The 23,882-nt window shown below is 39.7% G+C and overlaps 1 protein-coding gene across 3 annotated transcripts in view; it reads left to right on the top strand.

Annotated features, from left to right (window-relative positions):
• The window catches only part of FHIP2A (FHF complex subunit HOOK interacting protein 2A), a 38,272-nt gene extending 16,992 nt beyond the window's left edge, over window positions 1-21,280 (top strand). For all 3 annotated transcript variants that reach the window (XM_039553587.1, XM_039553586.1, XM_010408594.4), the window contains 12 exons: window positions 268-561; window positions 1,425-1,621; window positions 2,820-2,934; window positions 3,040-3,116; window positions 3,221-3,413; window positions 4,633-4,802; window positions 5,630-5,773; window positions 7,478-7,568; window positions 9,223-9,366; window positions 11,913-12,053; window positions 12,832-12,935; window positions 13,025-21,280. In XM_039553587.1, the coding sequence (XP_039409521.1) occupies window positions 268-561; window positions 1,425-1,621; window positions 2,820-2,934; window positions 3,040-3,116; window positions 3,221-3,413; window positions 4,633-4,802; window positions 5,630-5,773; window positions 7,478-7,568; window positions 9,223-9,366; window positions 11,913-12,053; window positions 12,832-12,935; window positions 13,025-13,130 (1,776 nt within the window). In that variant the 3' untranslated portion in view covers window positions 13,131-21,280. The remainder of the gene's footprint in view (window positions 1-267; window positions 562-1,424; window positions 1,622-2,819; window positions 2,935-3,039; window positions 3,117-3,220; window positions 3,414-4,632; window positions 4,803-5,629; window positions 5,774-7,477; window positions 7,569-9,222; window positions 9,367-11,912; window positions 12,054-12,831; window positions 12,936-13,024) is intronic.
• The last annotated feature ends 2,602 nt before the right edge of the window (window positions 21,281-23,882 follow it).

The following is a 23,882-nucleotide window of genomic DNA, read 5'->3' as shown; positions in this document are numbered from 1 at the left end:
GGTAAAAGAAAAAGCTGCTCTCCTTTTGTAAATGGTATATTCAGCCCTGAAGCAAAATGTGTAGGGCTTAAGAGAAATTTAAGCAGATTTAAAAGTGTCCTAGGTTTATAAAGCACCCACACTCCCACAGCCCTTTAGGTTTTACATGGTTACTGTATCCAGCCTTGAGTATTTCAAATGTTGATGTTAAAAAAAATGCTTTTAGTAAACTCCTGCTTCAGGATGAACAGAAATTTCAGCTGTATAATTCAAAAAAATGCTTTGCAGAGTAAGTTAAAAGCAATGGCTTTCCAAGGATCAGCAAGTGTAATCACAGAAGACATGATAAAAGACCAAGAGTCCCTGCCAACAGACACGGGGCAGCCTGGCCAGCCTGAGGAAATGCCCGGTGCTGCCGGAGCGGAGCGCATGGAGAAGGAGGATGAGCTCCCACAACAAGCAGATGATCTCTCTTTCAGTCTGGATGAACTCAATGTCACATCACCACCTGAGTCCTCCACTGCTTGTCCAAATCAAGACTATAATTTAGTGAATTCTCTACTAAACCTCACTAAAAGTCCTGTGAGTTGTTTTTTGGATTTTGGGGTTTTTTCCACTTAGTATGATAAAATGAAATAGTTGGATGCTGGGTGAAGTGGGCAGAGGGAGTGAATAAATGCACTGTATTTTAGCTATAAAAAGTGAAATGAGGGGTTTTGCAGGCACTTTTTGTAAATTGGCAATTTTCTTTGCAAATTCAGATTGAAGTAAAAATGCTATTTTAGAAAATTAATACTAAGCTTGTTGATGGTAATCTAAGTGGGTTTTTTAAGACATTTGTATAGGGTGCTGTATGTTTCACAGAAAAGACACATAGGATAATCAGAAGGCTAAATATATCACAAAAGACTATTTTTAAAACTACTTTCAGTTGTTCTGACATAACCAAATGCACTCTCTTTGTAATGGCACTGGGCTATCTCTAGGGGTGTGTTCTCTTTTTAAAAAGCCTGCTGTATATTTTACCCAGCTTCGTCCTCAAACTCAGACTTAGATTCTTTCAGAAAATTTAGAGGAGGTTTGGGTAAGCCTGTAATTGCTACAGCAATGCTGAGAGCAGAAAACCAAGTCTACCATTGTACCTTGTTATTGTTACATGATTAGTTTACAGGATTTAGTATCTTGGTCTCAAGCTGACCTAGAGCTTTAGTTCTGTCAGCTGGAAGGTTGCAGCTGGCATTCTTAGTATTTGACACAAAATCAGGTGAGATTCTTTATTTTGTAACATCCAGATTCACAAGAGTTAATGACTGAAAAGGCAACAAAAATAAGTGCATTCACTCACTGTGGGGGAATGGAGAGGTTTTACTTGGGAGGTGTTTGCTTCTTGATTTCCACTGAGCTTCATTCACCCTCTGATTAATTCTTCCATGCCCTTCTGCCAGGACGGCCGGATAGCAGTGAAGGCCTGTGAAGGCCTCATGCTTTTGGTGAGTTTGCCAGAACCAGCAGCTGCCAGGTGCCTGACTCAAAGCACTTGTTTATGTGAATTGTTGACAGACAGGCTGGCCACCCTCTACAAAGCCTTGCCTCAGTCACTGGATCCCTTAGACATTGAAACAGTGGAGGCAATTAACTGGGGGTAAGAATTTTATTTTTGTATTTAAGACCCAAAGTGACTTTACACCTTTCCCTGAAACTAATTTGATAGGTAGATAATGTGTTTAAAATATTCCCCTCCACACATGCTGAAGCCTCGAGGGCAGAGCTGAGATACAGCTGCAGCACAGTGGTTCACTTCGGGTGTCCAGTGTACCTGTGATTTCTGACATGGGGCCGGGTTTGCCTGCCAGTCCCTGGCAGAGATTCCTCAGGGGGCAAGTTCTTCCACTGAATTACGTCAGCAGTTTGTAGTGGTGTCACTGTAGTATCAGGTATGGATTATATTCTCATGCAGATGTCACGGATTTAGGAAGTACAAACTTTTCACTGTACACAGTGGGCATTGTAAACTGCTGCGGGGGGCAGGAAGGGTCCATTTGATAACAGGCAGTTGTTGCAAAATTTTTGCAGCAAAAAAGAAGAAGGAAAGAGTTACTGCATAAGTCATCAGCATGAAGCAAAAGAGATACATGCCTGTTACCTTAACTGCTTGTAATTCAGATTCTTAAAACATTTGTCTTCCCCACTCTGCTTTCATTATTAGGAATTGCTCCTGATCTGTTAGTACCGAGACAAAAGTAGGTATTTGCAAAATGCCTAGGAAAATTTCTGGTGGTTGGAGTTTGAAATTAGAAGGGGAAAACCCACAGCTTTGAATTGTGGGATAAATAAATATTGGAGTTTTTTACCAAAGAAAGAAAGTGGTGTATTTGTTATTCCTTAGAGCCCTTAAATTGAGATAGATGTTTCTTTCTGAAAGATTCAGTCTAGTTCAGGTATGCACTGTGTGGTTTTGGTCGACTTGCCTGAGGTCGCTTAGAGAGTAGAGAAGAACAATTGCCTTCATTTTATGGTTCTGTGACTACAGGAGTTACTGATTCAGTTCCTGTGGTCTGTGTTTCCTGGGAGGACAGACTTGGTGATTGGTTTTCCCTTCTGACTCCAAAACACTTAACCAGAGTTCCTGTGCTGTACATTCTGTGTATCCTTTAGCATGCACTGAATACCTGTGTAATGATGGCACTGCCAGATCCACAGAGACCAGCAGAAAAGCTTTTTTAATGTTCCCTTCATTACAAGTAGGTCATTAATTATTCTGTTAGGTTCAATAAGAATGAAGTCCAAGATTCTTCAATTACTTGTAGACTAAACAAATATTTCTTCTCTGTGTTCTCCAGTTTGGATTCCTATAGTCACAAAGAAGATGCATCTGCTTTTCCAGGGAAAAGAGCATTGATTTCATTTCTTTCTTGGTTTGACTACTGTGATCAGCTCATCAAAGAAGCACAAAAGGTTTGACATGTGTTCAGATGATACAAATATATTCAGCAAATAAGTAGTTCCAGTTATTTCTTAGCTTCTGAATTTGAGACACACCATTTTGTACTTTTGTTTCAGACAACTGCTGTTGCTATGGCAAAAGCTGTGCGGGAACGATTCTTCATTGATGTTATGGAACCTCAGCTGATGCAAACGTGAGTAGCATCCTACAAGACACAGCAGAACAGAATCTGAATCAAGCTGATTTTTTTGGGGGCAGAAATCCACTCCGTATCTGATATGAAAATGTTTTGTTCAGTTCAGAGATCGGAATCCTCACATCAACTGCACTATTGCACCGCATTGTTCGTCAGGTGACTTCAGATGTCCTGCTGCAGGAACTGGTGTATTTTATTCTTGGAGAGCACAGAGAGCCAGAAACACTGACAGACATCAACAGGCACCCATTGCGACACAGGTTGATCGAGCACTGTGATCACATTTCTGATGAGGTGAGAAGTGATCTGATACAGGAATGTCTGCTGGCCAGTTCTGGAGTGTGGAGAGTCTGCAAAGACACTGTCGGGAGGACTTTTCATATTTGTGTCACATAATGTTTTTTGCCAAGAAAGAGAATTCTGACTCCCAGCTTTACAAATTCCCTTTAGAAAATGAAGCTGTTTTCTCCACTAAGCGTATTTCTTTTTACTTTGCTAAAGATTCTTTGGTGAATTTGCATGCTCACTATGCATATCCAGTTAGACTTGCTCATCTGTAAGATAGAATGAACTGAGTTTTTGTAATTGTGTTTTAATTTGTGCTTTATATTGTGTTGCTGTTATTTTCCATGTTGAGTCAATTCTGTCTTATTATCATATAAGATACAGATAAAAATTTGGGGTTTATATGAACTAAGTGTGGTTGGAGAATATATGCAATGCCAATTAAAAGATGATGTTATAACTTTAAGCTCTGTACATACAGTAAGCATAGTTAAAATAATTTACTTCAGTAAAATCCCTCCTCAGAAGCTGCTTGTTTCACATTTTCCATTAAACAACCTCAACCCTCTACTTTTTCAAATAGAAACCAAGCTTGCCTGAAAGACAGATCTTTGCTTTGTCATATCAGTTTTTTCAGTATGCTTACCTGCTCACCCTGTCAGAATGAGTTTTCTCTGTAAATTAGTTATCTTTGCAAAGCTAAGCACTCTCAAGCAGTCTTGAAAAATTCTTTGTATTGCTTCAAGTCAGTGTTCTTTTAAAAGCCTACATGACATCTCTCTGTAAAAATCTTAGCCTATAGATCTAGTCGCAATATCCCAGTATTACTTTCTTTTATTCTGGGTGTTTATTACTAACTTTTAAGTCCTATTGTGTGTCTCATTTGCACAATGATAACCATCTTCCAGCATGGATCTGACTGTAAAACAGTAAGCTAAATTTTGAGTTCTCTGTATGTTCTTGGCATTTTTGACAGTTTTCAGAACAGTTTTTGTTTTACAGAAAAAAAAATACATTCCCATATTGATTTTCAAATATTTATGAACTCTTCATCCATGTTTATACCACATGTAGCATCACAATTTCCTAATTTTTCTTATGATTTTTGTTACCTTCCATAATGTCAATAAGTGCTTGCAATATTCTAGGATGGACAAAGCAGATGAAAGGCAAAAAGCACAGGGCAGCAGTGCATAAGTTTCTTGAACTTTTACTCTTTCTATTGCAGATCAGCATAATGACTTTACGAATGTTTGAGCACCTTTTGCAAAAACCCAATGAGCACATTCTTTATAATTTGGTTCTGAGAAATTTGGAAGAAAGAAACTACATGGAATACAAGCCTCTCTGTCAAGAAGATAAAGATGTGGTAGAGAATGGACAGATTGCTGGAGCAGTGTAAGTTTCATTTTTAAGGGAAGTTTTCACAACAGCAAAGTTGGATCCTTATTTTTAGAACAAAATGGGGGTGTTTTTTACCAGTAATTGAAAGAAAAGTGAGCCTGGAGAGCACTTGAGTGCTCTATGTATTCATCCATATCCGTAAAGTGATGCAGAAATTCCTACATCAGCAACTTATGGAAACTCTTAGAACAGGAACAGAAAATCTAAAATTACCACAAAGCTCTTTCCAGAACAATAGACACTCAGAAGTCTTCATGTCTCAATTTATTTATACATCTACCTAGCTGAAATCTATGCATACTTTATTGCAATAAAATGAATAATATTCTTGAAGTGAGAATATTCTTGAAGTCAGTCACTTCAGTGTCTTGCTTACATTTATGTTCCTAGTCATTTTTGATGGAAGAATATTTCTGAAGCACTACATAAAATCCTTTTAAATATGCTAGGTCTGACTCTTGTAACTCAATAGGACAGGTAAGGACTGGCCACACAAACTGTTTTAGTCATCTAGAATAATTTAAATATGTCCTGGAGTATAGCTCTCATGTGAAAAATGTAGCTAAGAAGTTTTTAAGTGACCTGATGCAGTAATTTTGTACAAGTCAAAAATGTCTAGTCTGTTGTTCAGATTGTTGGGTATTTGCAAAGGTTGGTATTTCTGCATATTAATTAGGTAATACAATGTGGATATTGCAATGTCCTGGAAAACATCCTAGTTGTTCAGAGAAGGAAAACAGCCTGCCTTGTGACCCAGAGATTTTCCTGCCTTCCATAACATTCTGTCAATGATTATGTTTTTGTCTAATGTAATTTCACAGAGATCTGGAGGAAGATCCATTATTTACTGATCTGTCTCCAGATAACACATTGTCAGCTCAGGAGTGGCTCAGTGCTTCTCCACCTGTCAGTCCAGAACATCCAAAAAACGATGGGAAGACTGAAGTTCATAAAATTGTAAATAGGTGAGTTGAAACAAAGACTTAAGGAAATGTCTGAATGTGTGGGTGTCTGCACACACTGTGCAAATTAAATGTGTACTCTGTAATGGATGTTATTCTGTGCCAGCTGGGAAAATTACTCCACAGAAGGAAATTATGTGGCATTTTATCAGAAAGCTACTTCTGAAAGATTAGAACTTGCATTAATTCAACATAAATGAGAAAAACAGAAGAACTTTGCAGCTAATGGTTGAATACTCAGAATTCAGGATGAAAGCCTTGTTGGCTATAAAAGTTGCTTTTCGCAGAAATATTTGCTGTACTTAAAATGCTGTTACAGGACTTGACCTTCCTGGACAAGTCTGGGGAGTCTTGCCATAAGCCTTCCAGGGGAAAAAAACCCTCAAACTTCCTTAGAACTTCAAAGTTCTTTAAACACATAAATAAAAGTAAATAAATGCCATGCTAGAGATAACCTTCTGTTCCCTGAAAATCGTGGCATCTGTGTTACCTGTGACATACCTCAGTGCCTGTTGGACTCACTGCAAATTGGATATCACAAAGAGGACAAGCTCTGCTCTAAGCAACTTAGTGATGGTAATTCTCTTAGGAACTAATATTAGGACAAGGGCTGTTTGCTCTGTTAAGACTTGGTAGCAGAGCAGCACTGGTGTGTCAGTGCTGACCTATCTGCTTGCCCAGAAATAATCAGAGGTGTTAGCCAAAGGAAGTAAGCAGCCCAAGGACAGCCAGGACAGAGTGGCATCATCACTTCTTGCCCTCTTTCCCCCAGTATCACTATTTATAGTTTATGGTGGACGTGGTTTGGAGCAAAGACACAAAGAACACTCTCCTAAATTCACCTCTTTTAATCTCCATCAGGGAATAGAAATGTCTTCTGATTTGCAGTGTTCTGCAAATTTGTATTTTTTGAGATAAGATGAGCTCCACATGAAAAGTCATCTACTGCATATTTCTGCATGTAAATTCTACAGGAGTGTCCAGCAGTTCTTGGGGTATGGTGAAGGCTGAAATTTGGAATCAGGTTCCAAAGACTGGGTTTTATTTTGCTGTCTAGAAATTTCAGTGGGTTTAATTTACATGTTTTTAAAGACAGTTATTAGTATTATTCAGAATTTCCTAATGCATTTTAGGTCAGACATTGGTGAAGTAATAAGGACATAGAGTATTTGACTACACACCTGGCAAAGGCAATTATAGTTGTAACTGGGACATTTATATGCAAATACTCCTCTGTGTCTTAGATGTTCATTTTTTTGCCACAACAAACCAGTAAATAAAACTATCTGTGAAGTAGTTTAACTGTAATTCTTCTTCTCTTTTGGCTCGTTTATTCCTAAGTATATTTTGTTTTAGCTCTAGTAAGATGGAGTCTGACCTTTTGCAAATACTTGACCTATTTATGAATATTCCCTATTTATGAATATTCTGTCTGCTGATTCTCAGAAAATGCTTCCACTGATGACTTTACCTCTAGTGCCAGATACAAAACTCAAAAACAATACATCTTTTTATTGCAAACCGTAGTTGGAATAGATAGGCTTAAATAGATTTTGTGTTCTCTGTTCTTCACATAAAGTTATGGTGAGTCCGTGGATTAATTGGCCAGACAGTTCAGCATTGTGTGTACAGTGTTACAGATGATGGGAAAATATTGATCTGGTGCTCTGTGGAATATAGTCATTAATGTACTTTTTCTCTCTTCAGTTTTCTCTGTCTTGTACCTGATGAAGCAAAGTCATCATACCATGTGGAGGGTACAGGTTATGATACTTACCTCAGAGATGCCCACAGACAAGTAAGTCAGTGAACTCTTCCTTTGTCCTTGAGAATTTGAAATGCTGGTGAGAATATACAAATGGTTCTGTAAATAGTCCTATTAAATGCATCTTTTGGTAATGGAAGATGGGAAAATTCAATTTTCGTTTTTAATGAAAACTTACCTTTGGAGATCTTTCAATGATGAATTCACCTTGTATTGCTCTGGTGGGAATAATGGATGACATTAAATGCATTAATATTCATATAACAAATACAGTGAGAGAAAACCTGAACTGCAGATAGATTCTTAATTTGCTTCTGCATTTATCTGCATTCTCTTGGAGAATTGCCTGCCAAGCTGTTTGAAAGAACTAAAGAGAAATTAAAATGCTGCATAGGAGTTATGCAATCTGGGACTTTGCAAATAAAGGCTCATCACAGGGAATGCACAGCCTAAGGCATTCAGGTTTGAAGTTGGGAGGTTGGGTAGGCAGGGAAAGCTTTATGATTTACTGTTTAGAAATAAATGCAAGTTTTGCTTTTATAAACATAAAGTTTCCTTGGTCAGAGGACAGTCACTGTTGCAGCTTGTGAATTTTCTAGAATAGCAAAATTTATGCAAAGGAGCAGAGTAACTGAGAGCTGTACTTAGTAGGTAATTCAAAAATTCCATAACCTTGGAATTACGTTATCAGCTGCTGCTTCATCTGTAGTCTCACCTGAAAAGAAAGGGAATAGAAAATAGAGAATAAGGAAACAAAGGTTGATGTAAAATTCCCCTATGTTCTATTCTTGGATGCTAGAAACCACTTATCATCTTTGTCTTTCTTTTATGCCTTGGGAAAAAGAGTGTACTGGGACTTATTAGAGAGCAGAATTGGTTTCTGTCACTTCCTGACGATGATATGGCTACTGTTAAAATATTTCCCCCCTAAGAGTAGCCCTGCCTGTTGCTGTTATTACATCCAAATAGCTGTTCTGCTTCCTTATTTCTATTCCTGGAAGCCTGCACAAGCAAGTAAGCTACAATCAATGCAGAATTTCTTAGTTTATTTTCTTTTGCTTTTGTTTCTTCCTGTGTTCCTTATTTTCTCTGCTGTAATTTGTGCTCCTTTCAAGGTGTAATTCCTTGCAAGTGAGACATCAGGCAGGACACAGCAAATATAGGGCAAGGTAGAGAAAGCCAGGGGTGTTAGGAAACAAAGAGAGGGAAGAGGAAGCCCTGAAACGCTTTTAGTTTGTATGTTCTACATATACACGTGCCCTTCCTGTCCTGGGAATTAGGAAGCAGAATGGTTTGGATAGCAAGATCAGCTACACATAATGCAGTGGAAGTATGTTAATGTACTCTCAAGAAGATGTATAAGAATGCAATTCCTGCTTCAGAAGAACCCTGATTCAGATGTGTAGTGTTGGCTTTGCTTTGTGTTTTGGCCCCAGCCGCTTTTTGGGAGCTCTGTTCTCCACTCACTGTTTCTCAAACTACCCTAGTAGCAGGAATGTCCCCAGGAAAATGAGGTGCCTGCTGATACTGTTTTTACTGATAGTGTTTACTCTAGAATGACTGATCTTTCTGAGCATAGCTTTATCATTTAGGTACGGATTATGGTTTTAAGGTGTATGGACTGTCAGAGGAAATGAAAAGGGTTCCATGGAGATTAAAGTCTGTTTTCCTCATGACTTTTTTGTAGTTCCGGGATTATTGTGTCATTTGCTTGCGGTGGGAGTGGCCCGGATCTCCCAGACCTTTGGAAAAGTGCAATTTAGAAGCGTCATTTTTTGAAGGACACTTCCTCAAAGTCCTGTTTGAAAGAATGGGCAGGATTCTTGATCAGGTAAGAAAAAACAAGTTAAGAATTCCATTTCTGATACTTTTATCACTTGTAAAGAGCTATCTCCATCAGGTCCTGGGGATTCCCATCACTTTCTAGTATAGTGTCATATTATTGTGCAATGTCCCATTTCCTGGTCATAAGCAGGACAAGAGCCACTTGCACAAATAAATGCACTGGGAATATGTGCAGGAAGCCAGGAGTAGCCTCTAGGTCAGCTCTGTTAGTGTTCCTGGGAACATTCTGATATGAATCTGTGATATCAGAAGGCTTTGCAGAGGTGGTAGCTCTCACTAACCTCGTTTCTGACAGAAGATAGTTCAGGCACACAAGTGAAGTAACTGGTTTCAAATACCTCAGGTACTAGACACTACCTTCTTCTTCCTGCTGATATTACAAATTTCTGTAGAACTGACTGTACCCTAAGAATTTTTTTTTAATTTCCTGAACTGTAAAATTTTCTGGGTTTAATCTTTTTAGCTACAGCGAATTTTTTTAGGATTTATCTGATATGGGGCCATTTTACTGAGTCTGCTGACATATGGACAGAAATAAAAGCTCTGTGTGAAGAAGCAGCTTTCTTTAATGCTCTCAATTAGTTGGAATCACAACAGCTATCTGTCTGAACAATGCAGCACGTGTTACTCCTTTGTTTCCTTCTCCTCTTGTGAACACCAGATAATGCTCATGCCTTCAAAGCTTCCTAATGAATTGGCTGACTCAAACAGCTCTAAAGACCTTCTCCTACAGTGCAGCTAGGTAGGCAGTGAATGGATTTATGGAAGGAATTTTTGTCTCTCTGCAGAGTAGCTCTGCTATAATAACTCAAAATGTAGTGATCTCTTTTACCTGTAACGTCTGTGGTCCAGGGGCTGAAAGCTTCATTTGTTAGGAGATTGGGATGAATCTATTGCTGGAGTGCCAAGTACAGAAATAACTTCCACTGACTGGAAGAAATAAGTGCTTTCATTTCAGAAGATTTATGAGGCAACTTTGCAATGCAACAGTGTGTGGTAACAAATTCAAGAATAAGATACCTAAATATTACTTATGTGTACACATGTAGTCAGTGGAAATTTAGTCAGAGCAGTCCCAGTAGTCCCTGGGGCTCCTAGGCTGACAGGCAAGCAGGTGTCTCTTTTAGTGCAGAGTGAATTACCAGCTCTGTTTCCTGGACTGTGTGAAAGCCTGACTCAGGTGCCTGAGCTCAGGTATTTGTTGCCATTTTTGCGATGCCCAGGATATTCCCAGAAGTTTGTGTTTCCAACACAGATCTTGCAGAATCCACCCTCTGTGGAACCATCAAGAGACCAGCAGATGCTTGGGAGCATCTGAGATGGCAGGAGATGTTTGTGTGTGGGCAGGTGTACCAAGTGTCAGATCTCTGTTGAGTCACCTAATGAGAGCTTAGACATATAGACATGGCTAAATATGTCTGTCTTAATCTGAGGCTGAATTAATCCAAATCTTCCAGACCTGAAAAGGGGAAGATTCTGTTCCCTAATTCTTCAGTGGGATGCTAACTTGAGAGCATAAAGATGAGAATTTGAGGTCATTAAATCCTCCTCTTTTAGGTGTGATTATGCCAGTGAGAGTGTTACTGCCAATATGCAGTTGGAGGTTGAATGAGGGTCCTGTAATCCACTTAGATCAACAAGAGGTGTACCAAAGGAATGTCTGTCCCTGTGTTGTCAACCTAGTCTGTTCTGCCGCTGAAGAAATGGAAGGAAATTCTACTCGTTTGCAAATTCTGAGCTGAAGAATTAAAATGTCAGCTTGTTTTCACTGAAAGACGAGAAAATCAAAGATGGAAAAAAGTTTTGGAACATAAAGAAGCCATGGTGAAAATGCTTGCTTTTATGGAAATAAGTTTCTTACTAGAATGAGCAAATCTTTTAAACTAGGCACTATTTTTTTCCGAGAAGATCAGGTACTATTTTTTTCCTTATGACAGATAAGCATTTTCCAGCATCTGACAGTGTTGCCTCTCCCATTTAGTTAATTTGGGGAAGGGAGGTAGACAAGAAGCTCAGAATTTCCTGGTGCTTTCCCACTCCAGGACTGGTCTGTAGGTTGCTGCCACAAGATGGCCAAGCCTTCTGCAACGGTTCTTTCCCAGAAAAAAATAAAGGAGAAGAGAAATAACGTGTTAGCTGTAAACATGGATTTGTCTCTGGCAATTTCCTGAGCTCGTACACTTTACAGTTTCCCAGGAGAAGCAAGCAGATGTTTAATCTAGGCTGATTCCATGTTATTTCTTTAGCTGAAGAAATGTTTTACGGGAAGAGGACTTACCCTGCAATAAACAAGTGTGCAAAAGCTTCAAGTGGTTGTAGCAGCGATGCAGATAATAACATCTAATGCCCAACTGCGATATTCACAGCACTGCTGCTGTGAAAAGCAGAGGTTGGGCCTGTCTTCTAATATAACATTTTTATCTTTATTTATTCATAACCCTGTGTATAAGGTTCTAGTAGTTAAATAAAGATGAGGTGGATGAAAAGAAGCCAGCATGAAAATAACTAAGCACTGTTTCCCTCCTTTTGCAGCCCTATGATGTAAATTTGCAAGTTACGTCAGTGTTATCCAAACTGTCCCTGTTTCCCCATCCTCATATACATGAATACCTTTTGGATCCTTACGTCAACCTCGCCTCTGGCTGCAAATCTCTCTTCTCTGTGATTGTCAGGGTGAGTAAACACACCATTACTAATTACACATGGCTGTACAGCAGTAATATATTTAATAACTTTGTAGTTAGTGGTAGTAGTTGCTGGGTAGTTTAAGTTGGTAAATGTTTGTCATTGAAAGCATTGAAAGTCCTGATTTTGAATCAAGATTGGGCCTAGATGGTATCTCTGCTCATGCTCTTTTTTTTTTTCTAATGAGGGCTGTTCCTGACAATTAAGTTCTGGATTTATCAAAAGTCCCCTTCCTCTCCAGTTCCATCTCTTCCTGCCAGACCTGCATGCTAGAAGTGCTGGCTGGGTGCCTGTCACACTGCAGTGTCCTCAGTCAGAATCCCTCGCTTTCCCCACGCACCGGCTGTTACTAAGCTGGTCAGGAGCCTGTTAATGATGCTTGCCCAACAGTAACAGAGGGCTTGGCTCCCTTTCTCCCGGCAGCCCTCCCTGTTCTAAAATACAGTCTTCACTATCTCCCCACGTGCTTTCCCCAGGCCCAGGAATTCACTAGTCAATTGCCTGTGTCAGCATTTAATAAGACAAATTAATCACTGACATAATTAAAGTAATTTGTGACAAGAGCAAGTAAGGCTTTTGTATTTCTTTACTTTCTGCACCTCCTCACCCTCTTTTTGGGCAGAGCAGCCTCTCTGCAGGTTGTTCTTTGAGCCTGCAAGGATGCTGAAGTGGGTCTGTCCCTGGGCACTGAAGCTGCCACTGCACCTTGCTGCCAGGCGCTCTGCACAGGTGTTAACTTTGTGTGTTGATGGCCTGGGCTTTACAGGTCGTCGGGGACCTCATGGTTAGAATCCAACGCATCCCAGATTTCACTCCCAAACTTCTGCTGGTCAGAAAACGCCTGCTGGGCTTGGAGCCGGAAGGGCCCATGTGAGTAAACGCATTGCACGTTCTCCAGGACGCGTGGCTGGGTTTGTGTGTGCCAGTCCTGATTGCCTGCATTTTTCTTCCTGTCCCAGTATTGACCACATGACGTTACTAGAGGGCGTGATTGTGCTGGAGGAGTTCTGCAAGGAGCTGGCGGCGATCGCCTTTGTGAAGTACCACGCCTCAGCCACGCCCTGAGCAGCCCCGGGCCGAGCCACCCCCGGCTCCGGGCTGGCCTCGGCCAGAGGACCACTGATAACACCCAGAGAGAAGGTGGTGCCTCCTGGCAAAGTGGCAGGGGATGTTTGGAAGTTCCTTTCACCAGATGTCGAGATTGCAAATGGAGTTGGAATATGAGCGAAGGCATTTGGGGAGAAACCAATACACAGCATTCCTAGCCACTGTGTGAAGAGCTGCAAAAGCTGCATGAGGAACCACAGACATCAGACCTTGGTTATTCTGATGACAATGTTTAGAGAGTTTGGGCTCTTGTATGTCCTGGGGCTCACATGCACCAATTTGCTCTTCCTGACCATACTACTTTTTAAAAAGCAAATTAATTTTATAACATTTTTATGTCTTAATTCTTTTTCTTTTCAGTTGGATATATGAAAGAAAAACACACCTATAGTTGCAATGTGTGGTACTAAAAATGAAGAATCCACCAATGCATATACAACAGAATATGTCAATGAGGATCATTTTGCTTTTGGTAGATCTTAAGTACAACTCTGAGCTTGATTCCTCAGTGGATTACTCCAAGAGATATATTAGTCTAAAATCAATACTAAAGAAATCAATCCTGATTCGGCATCACATCCATAACAAATACATCTGAAGTGTACATGTCTGTAGCATGTTTGTCTCTGTCATTCCAAGTGATTGATCTCCAGGTCATCTGTGTAACTAGATTTGCTTTAGCTTTTTACGTGGCAACTCCCGTTGTTTGACTCATGTCACCTTTACGTTATGGGTTAATTATAGGTCATCAGTAGTTGTTGCTGAAACAGTATTTTTAATTTCTTTTGAATTGGTGTTAGTCTGAATTGTTTTAAGAATCTTTTGTGCCTTGAAAATCGGCAGCATTAACATTCTGTTATTTTGAGAGAGATTTTTATTGCTTATCTAACCATCACAGTGATGTCAACTCAGTTAAAGTATTGATAACTTATATAGGACCAAAACTCACACCTGCTTTTCACAGTGCTGGGATGCAGGAACCCCTTTCAGTGACTCCTTTTCCATGTGAATGCCATCAGCCAGGGCAGGTGTTGGCATTGCAGGCAGAGCGACTGCAGAGTGCCTTGCTTCTGCCCTGCAGAGGATCCTCACTGCCAGCACCCTGTGCACTGGCAGGTGGCTGTGCTGGACCTTGCAGTCACACCCAGTGACCTGTCCTGCTCTCCATGCTCATGGGTAGCACCTCTTTCCCCTCCTTTGAACAAGGCAAGGTAGAGCTCAGCTCCTTCAGTTTACATTGTCTTTCCTCGTTTGTCTTTCCTGCCCCCCTGTTTGCACAGCTAATGCCCATTTCAGATGTCATTGCTAACATACAAACATGGACTAATTTATTCAGTCACTAGAATTTTTCTGGATTTACATGACTGTACCTCGAATCAGATTCTGCTCTCTATTCATGCCTTTGAGGTCTTGTTTTTTAATATTTATGGAAGCTGGATGTTAAGAGGCCTTCTAAGTTAGCAGGTTAATTAGACCAATGTCACAGTTAATGGGCTAAATTTATTCTTGTCACCAGTGAAGAGCATCCTGCTGTAAAAGCTTCCAGTACAGGTTCATCTGGAGAAAGCAGTTCTGGAACTGGGGAAACATTTTGGCAGGTAAAACCTGTATTCAGTCGCTCCCTGTACTGGGACACTTTTTACAAAAGTGTTGCATTTCTCTGGCAAACAGAAGCACGTTTTACTTCTTCACCTGTTTGAGGGTTTTTTTCTGAATTTAGCTCCAAAGTGTTTTCAGGTCCAAGTAGCGTAGTAGGATAAAGTTTGAAAAAAATACACATAGTTCATCTTTCTTCTTTAGAAACATACCTGGAATGTAGCAAGTCATTTTTAGTGACCTGTATTGCAGACAGTCCACGTTAGAAGCTTCCTTAATACCTGACACACCGTTTAGAACATGTTGATGTCTATGCAGAGTGATGTTCAATACATACATTTATTATTTATAAGGTCCCAATTCAGCAAAACAGTTAAACATAAGCTTAATTTCAAGTATTTTTCCTTAAATCACAATCTTCTACATAAACAAAGTTAAGCTGTTGAGCAGAAATGCTGATGCTTTACTGACTTTGGGTCTTTGTTGGTTTTGCTTGAGCTTAATTACTTTTTCCTCAAATTGTCTATTTTATTTATTTTTTTTAAAGCATATGCTCCAGAATATTTTTAATGTCCCAATTTCAGTGGAAACTGGAAGTGATAATACTACTATAAATGAAAGTGAGAGAAATGTTAAACAAAACTTGCAAGAGCATTCCAAGTAATTTAAGAATTGATAAAGCCATTCAAGAGTTGCCTGATCTCCAAGGAAAGCATTAGCATCACCTCCTTTGTTTTGCTGTTTTCACTGATACCTGAGCTCATTACACTGAAAGGCTGCAGCCTCTGTGCTGTTTTAATGCAAAACACTGCAGAGCTGCAAACACAGCTCCTTAAGCTTGTCCATGAGAAAAATAAGTAGATAGAACTATAATCACTCTTAAATTCAGGCGATGATTGTTCAGTCTCCAGTGACATTGGTGATGTTCTTGCAAACCAGATGTTATTTAGTTGATGAATTTAGAAGACGTGGATCCATCCTCACACAAGTGAAGCAATCCTTAAAGTTGCTTTAGCCTAAACTGCTTTTGTGAGTGCTGCCTACAAACCCTTAATGACCATACCTGATGACAATGACCTTTATTTTTGTAAAAGTGATTTAATCTTTCTTAAGAGATGGAACTCATTGAATTATTTTTTGTGGTGATATTTTTCATGCACTTTTTTTTTTTTTTTTTAATGATTAGAAGTTAGTTCAGGTCCATGTTTTCACCTTTTGATCTATGCATGTCATTGAGGAGCCCCTTTTGTTTCTGTGTGCGTGTGTTTGTATGTGGTTATTTATTACCCAGGAGGGACACCTGAGAAAATACATGGCCTGAAGAGTTCATGGCTTAACAGATCCTCCAGATGTCAGAAGGAAAAGGCAAGGGCTCATCACCTTAGAGAATGGGGCCGCTGGGATTAGACTGAAATACTTGAGATGGGATACTAGAAAAATTTTTATTTCAAAAAGCAGATCCAAACCACATTTTAATCTTGATGCACATGTGTGTAAATAGAAGCATTTTTTTACGTTTTTTTTCATTTAGAGTATGTATTTGATTTAGACTGATTTAGAAAATTTTGTAATAAGCCATGTGCTAGCTCTGGTAGAACAAGTTTGTCCTTAGTTTCTCATATGACTGTAATATTCCTGGTATTCAGATCCTGTCTGTGCCATGTTCTTACTATATATTTGTCTGTGCAATATAAAAGCTGTGATTTGATGCACAGCTTGAGTCTGGTTGTACATCACCTATGTATATATATACATATATATATATATAAAAAAGGACCAGAATCCCGAGCTTGCTTACACTATGATTAGTGTAAAGATTGCCACACTTTATTTTACAGGGCACAAGTAATCATGGAATGGCTTTGTAAATGCATGGTAATTTCTACCATAACCTGCTGTGCAGTCTCACAGGTGACATTTTATTAGTGCTCTTTGTCTTGCTAGGAAAAATACTAACTCAAAGTACTTGGTAAGATTGAAGGGTCCTGGAGTAGACCTGGGGCTATATGGAAAATCCATATCTGATATTGCATATCGTACAGGGTTTTCAAACCATGTCCTCAATGCTTTCTGTGCCCTGTAAAATAGTGTAATTATATAAAATATATACTCCTTGTTTTGCCTCCTGCCTTGTTTACATTAAACAGAGGATATTCAGTAAAAATTTTCTATTAAACTTTGTGTAGGTCACTTACTAACAGTGTTGCCAAGGTTTCACAGATGTGGGAATTTCCAATGAGGAATTGTTGAAACAGCTACATTACCAGACATACAATACTAAGTTTTATGAAGGAGGTTGTGATAAAACTCAACTTTTTGTGCTAAAAAATGCATGGAGGATTAAAAGGGATATTCTCAAAATAAATTAATTTCAGTGAAGCGACTGCTTCTATTATTACAGAATCCGTAATAATTTTTGTATGGGTGACCTTGAGACAGAAAATGTTCTAACATTTTACATCGTGCCTTTGATCCTGAAGTCCTCATTTATTTTGAGTCTGTCACTACAGCATCTTCTGGGATAAACATGCTTCCTGTACTGTGCTGTGCAGGGCTTGGAGTGAATCAGCCTGCTCTTGCCCAGGAAAATGGGAAGCCTAGGGAAATGGGCAGGATGGAGCCATCCTGGGCACAGATCTGCTCTTTCCTGGGAGTCCTGATACCTTTCCAGAAAGGCTGCAGCTGGTCAAGGTCTTGGTTTTTTATTGCATTTGAGTGCAGTGTATCAGTCACAACATTGGTTTGTTGGAGACAAATGTCATAGGGGTGACTGAGCATCATTTCTTCCTTCAGGGCCTTTGAGGAAGGCTTTTATAAACAGGAGTTTATATATGTTTTTATATACTTTTAAATTGTGTATATTGTGTGTTTTTTCTACTTTTGGTTTCCTTCTAGTTTTCATGAGCCTTTTAAAAATCCTTTTTTGCTCTGTAGGATCCCCACTGAGGGCTGCACTTGGATGTTAAGCTGTTCCTCTTCGGCATTTAACATCTGCAAGTGCTCTTACATCTTTAACAGGAACGGTGCTACAGCAAGATGATGCACTTGACAGCTTTCGTTATAGCTCTCTGCATCTTTCTCCCATCCTCTTGGGTCTCAGAGATTGTCATCTCCCAACCCAGATCATTTATCTGCTGTGTCTGCATGAGGCATTCAGAGATTTAGGGAGACTTTGCTTTCTCAAGCAGTGAGGAAGTTGTATCAAAATGGAACGTTTTGCATCTTCTTGTATTTTTCTCTGATATTCTTGAAATGACTGAGTTACTGAAGCATGGTTATCTTACGGCACTTAAATTCTCATACAATATTTTGGGGGTCTGTGTCCTGTTGGGGAAAAAAAAAGAGTGCTATCAGTGTGTGGTCTCTAGTTCATATTCATTAACTCATTGTACAGATTCTCAGTGTAGATACAAGTAGCACAGGATCTACTGACTTTGTTAACCTTTAAATATCAGCAGAACTGGTGCTGTCGAAGCCTCAAGGATTTTGCTGGCTTGGTATGTGATCCATTTGGATTAAAGTGGATTATTGCTCAGTGAAGTGACTCTGTCCCAGGTTGTATGAGCCCTTTCAGCCTAAACTGTGTTCCTGGTGCATCCTTTATCAGCCGAGGTTCCCTTTGAATGGTGAGAGAAAGAACTATGGAGCAATTCAGGAATCAAGTGAAGCATATGGTGGATTAAAATGGTCAGGTGTCATAAGCTTCTTGGGAATGCCAAAAAAAGAGAGTGTGAAATTTTAAATTTCACATGTTTGGACTGGTTGCCTTTGGAGTCAGATCTGTGAGGATAAAAAGGTGCACCTTGGCACATGGTATCTCACTGGGCTACTTGATTGCCGTTGCTAGGATGGCACATACATTCTGAACTATGCTTCATTGAACTCCTGTTGGTTATTACAGTTAATGCTGCTGCTGGTATAAAATTGCCACAGCAGTGCTGTGGAAAACTCACAACTTTGCCAGTGTCTTGTAACTTCAACAGAAGAAGTAGACACACCTCATTGGCTTTGCCTTTCTGCTCTACAGCATCATAACTCAGTAGGGGGTTGTATGGTGTCCCCTTCCTCTGGTAATACACTTTACAGGCTAAAAAATAAGGAAACACATGAAAGAGAGAACCCTGTTTCTGTGCTAGGCTGTAGGAACATATTCTCTTAATCACTTTAATTTTCAAAAAGGTGAAACTCATTTTCTAAAGTGAATGGTTCTCTTCTGAAAAGAGAGAGGGGATCCTCCACAGGGAGCCCTAGACAGTGAGGATAAACCTGCTTCAGCAGTTTGCCCTGAGCATGGCAGAAATGTGACATTGTGTTACATGTTTGAAGGTGTGTAGGATCCCAATTTCAGCTTGGAGAGATGAAGCAGGTTAAAATGTAAGTCTTCATGCTGTGTAATACATGTAACAAGATACAGGATACAGGAAGTTCTGCAGAAAATAGCAAAAGATCTTATTTTAGAGAGGAGAGCAACAGAGATAACTAAGTTTAGCATAGCTAAATTATGGCTTAGGGTTAGAGGAACATTAGTTCCCAATAAAAAGATTTGGAAGACCTAAGCAGCAAGACTGAAAGAATTATGAAACCTTAATTTATGAGAATGCAATTATGAATGAAGTAATATCATTGAGGCAAACTGAAATTCATTGTCAGTGAAAACTTCCTGACCTTGAATGTTGCTAGACCAGAAGTGGAAGGAGCCTGTAACCTCACACTTTTAAAGCCAGACTGGACAAAACATGGAATGTTTCACAAGGGAACCAGCCTGTGTTGGTGAGGAGGTGAGGCAAACACGTATTTACATCCTCAGACTCCCAGCTAATGAACAATTCCAGCATGACTTGGGGTTGTTCTGCTAGAAAGCAGGGAGGTGGACTGATCCACTTGAGCATCTCCTGTAAATGAGGGAAGTGGCTGCAATCTGAGGAAAGAAATTTTCAGCTTTTCCGACTGCCACTCACACAACAGCCCCTCTGCAGATGCAGCACCCATCGCACGCAGCGGGGGCACGCCTTGATTAGCGGGGCAGGATCGCCCCATGCTGAGCTGCCTTGGAGAGGAGAAACAAATTACCTGTTCTGTGCGTCATCATTATCCTTTACTTGAGAAACCCACTTCTACTTCCCTCATCTCCACATCCACAGGAAGCACCTGTCAAGTTCGTATTTCTTAATTTGGGTCATGAATTTTTATTTCCTAGCGTTTTCAGAGACTCCTATTGTTAGCAGGCTGTCCATCAACACTGCACATTTCCAGACAATTTTCCTTTCAGCTTCCTGAAAGGGAAAAGAAATCTTTGTATTGTTTATCCTGGCTTTTAGACTCACATTCTCCTGCCTTGTTAATTCCATCCTTTCAAATCTGAAAACGTTTTTTGTCTTGTCCTTCACCTTGAGGATTCAGTAGTCAGCAGTTTGTGCAGCTCAGCAGGCAGGGAGGGTTGTGGACAGCATGGATAAAATCAGAGCTGTTTCTGCCCGCCCAGGTCCAGCTGCAGGATCTGTACAGGAGGAAATCCCATCTGCGTAGCAAACGTGGTGGAGTGGTCAGAAGGAAAACCTGGACACACTGAAATCGATGGAAGTTTTGCTGTCACTAGAAATGCACACAGTTTTCACTCTGCTTTGCAAACTCGTCTTGGCATTTCTGATAATGTTTTTTTCAGAAGGAAAAAAAGGAATGAAAATTAAGAAAAAAGTGGTTACTGAAGAAAACTGGATAGCCTGGACATGTTTAAAAGAAAGACACCTAAACAGGAGTCTTCTACTGACCTGGGAGCAGTTCTGAGCTTCCCAACAGCTGTGTTTGGTACCAGCTCAGCACAGGAACAGGACCTGGATCAGCACTGGCATGTGTGGGACAACTTGTCTGGGACCAAGGGAAATACAACAGTTTGTAACCCTCAGAGGGCATTTTAAAGAGTTACCATGGATGTAAAGATAAACCAGTGAGAGAAGAAACATATTTCATATATATTTATATAATGTATGTCATATATATTATAGATGTAAATACATATTTCATATCTATAATATTTCCAATTGCTCAAAAATTTTCTATTTTATGCTGTTTCTTTGTTCCAACAATCAAACACAAATTACTAAGGAACTGAAGCCTGAAGAACTTGGAATGGAAATAACACACACCCATCCTCATTTACATTGGCAAAAACTTACTAGGATCATATATGATACATACTCCAGCCAGTATAACTGAAGTGTTGCCCTCTCAGAGCCATCCACCAGAAAGCTGCTTTGCTGTTGGTAAAGAAGACCTTCCATTAACAGCTTAGAACTCTGCTGTTCCCTGACTTTTCGCCAAAACTTAGGAAAAGTAGTAGTAATACTGGCTAAATCATGCATCAAAATTGTGTGAGCAGTTTCATGCTATTTATATATATATGTTAAATGTCTTCTTCTCTGGAGCCATGATCTCAACTTAGATCATTAAATAAGGAGTTGGTTTAATAGCAGCCAATAAATCACAATAAACCTTGGTATTTCCAAGATGGCAAATATGCTTATCACACTGTATCTTTACATCCTAAAAGACCAAGAGGGAGCACAACCCCTTTTTCCCCCTTTTATAATTAATTCCAAATGTCAATTTGATCTACTAATATAATTCTAATTGCCAAATTTCTAAAATGGGGTTGCCTTTTTGTTTCTAAATATCAACCAAACAGAATGATGAAAAAATAGATGCCTTGATGTGATTAAATGTGATCTGGTCACCAGTGGGACAGGCCCACGGCTTCCTCTCTCTTCAGTTTATGTCTCTCAAGTGAGATTCTGGCAAGGACTGTTCTGGCTGGTCTTGTCTAAGAGGGGAAAGTTGCAATATAAAAAGTTTCTACCTTTTACTTCTGGGGTAGAAGATGGAAATATATCATGATGGATACTTTGGGATTACGACATAAATATACTTATCCTGAAAACCATTATTTTTATATTTCATTTTGTTCTGGGAAGAAGCAAAGTTGTGGGAACTGTAATTAATGCCATGCTAATAATCCCAGCCAGCATCTGCAGCAGTTGATGCCATTTCAAGGCACATTTTGCTCTTTAGCCCTGATCACTGTCTGGTGCTGCCAATTGTTTAGTTCTTTTTAAGCAGTTTACTTACTAACCATGCACTGAGGTGATGCTGAGTATTCTGAGCAATTTTGTTGAGTTTGTGGTTTTGACTGGCAAATAGGTTTTTTTCTTACTGTGACAGATGGATGACTTAGTCTGTTAATAGAGGAAGCTGTCACAGAAGAATTACATGTATAGACTTAATTTACATTTTTAAAGTGTGAGCTGTATAGGTGAAATTCATCTTTTCAGCTCTTCAGGTATTAACTGTTTGGTGGAAGGGGCTTGACTTTTTAGTCTTGACTCAGTTTTCTAGATAAACTTTCTGTGACTATATGAACAAGCCACTAACAAATTGCTCCAACATTGGCCTCGTTTATTACATCAGTGGAAAAGTGTGGACTACAAGAGCAAACTGACCCAGATGCCAGAGAGAGAAGTTCTCCGGGTTGGAACTGAAATTTGATAATGAAAACTTGCACCATAATGAGCCAAGGTCAGTATAATTGTGTAACTCTACTATTTCAGCAGCTGAAGATTCCACCTGATTAACCTATTTATAGCTTTGTATTAATTCAGTACCATTTATTCCAGATGCTCCATGGAATTTTATAAACAGCCAAGGAGACACCAATCCCGAGTGCAGTATGGAATGAGCTGGCTTTCATTAAGTTAACTCCTGATGTTCTGCTGATCCCCTACCTTGAGCAATGTATTAGCAGGGTCTGAGTTGGATGAGAAACAAATGAGAAACTTTAAAATAGCATAATAATGTAGCCATGTCTCTCTGTTGTATTGTATTGCCATCATAAGTAATGGGCCATAAGTTTAGTGCTGAGTTTGCAAGGTATGAAATGGGTTAGCAAACATATCAATGAACCCAAATGGGTGTTAGACTGAGACAAAACTATCACCATGATCATCACAGTCCTGGGGAAAGGCTCCCCAGTGAAAGACACCAGTGACCTTCAGCACCACCACCACCACCATGACAGCCCGGACTGCATAGCCCTGAGGAGCAGGGAAAAGGACCACAACATCAGAAAATGGGGGAAAAAGTAGGAAGAGCACTTTTAACTGTTTTATTATTAGCATTGAAATTTTTTGTGCCTAGACACAGCTGCTTCTTTCTGTGATAATTGTATCTGGGCTGGTAGTAGCTCCTGGAACAGACTACAGGTATAGGAGGTAAGAGGATCAAATGCACCAGGAAAAGTTTAGTCTCCTGCTGCCAGGGAGAAGACTCTGGCAAAGCAGGGACAGATACTTCTATCTTCTGGAAAAATGTCATCTGTTTTGTTGTTGGTTTTGATCCTGATACACTCCATGCTGTGGAAAAGCTGCTTGAGGGCTTTTCCTGCATGAGAACAGTGACATTTGATCTGAAATCTGTCTGGAGCCCAGACTGGGGATATGCATGAAGCTGTTGGTAAATACCACTCTTCAACATTTAAATGGTGCTGTAGCTCCATTTGGGAGACTTTAGCTGAGTGCAGCCACACCATCCCTATTAAAGAAACAAGAGAACACCTAAGTCCTGTCTCCAACCATGCATTTTATAAGAAAAGCTGCTTTTCTTTGGTTTGAATATACACATATCTACTTGAGCAATATTCTACTCTGCTACTGCCTCCAGGTTTATCCAGAATAAAAAATTGCTACTGTGACAGTCGGTATGACCAGACTGCTAAAATGGAAACACAGAATTTCATTCAGATGTTCATCATTATTTAATCCAGCAAATATTAAAATTTTATTTCACCAGAACATATTTTTCTTTGGATTTGGTCGCAAATAATTCCATTCCCTGGTTTTTGCATTGTTTCAGTGACAAAATACTAGCACCATAATTGTTCTTGAGGGGGTCAGTGTGCATGTGGGAAACAAAGCTCTCATCAGTGGGTACCATTCTTAGCATCCATTTGTCTCTCGATTCCCTGAATCATTGTTGTGAAGCATTTCCAGGGAGCTGATAATCACTTAAACCATTATGTTTTCTACCATTTATAAGCATGTCTGAGACAGAAATCATTCTGTGGCT

Source organism: Corvus cornix, chromosome 6 (genome assembly GCF_000738735.6).
Source record: "Corvus cornix cornix isolate S_Up_H32 chromosome 6, ASM73873v5, whole genome shotgun sequence".
Lineage (NCBI taxonomy): Eukaryota > Metazoa > Chordata > Aves > Passeriformes > Corvidae > Corvus > Corvus cornix.
The sequence above is the reverse complement of the archived record's forward strand: the minus strand, read 5'-3'. Positions and strand labels throughout refer to the sequence as shown.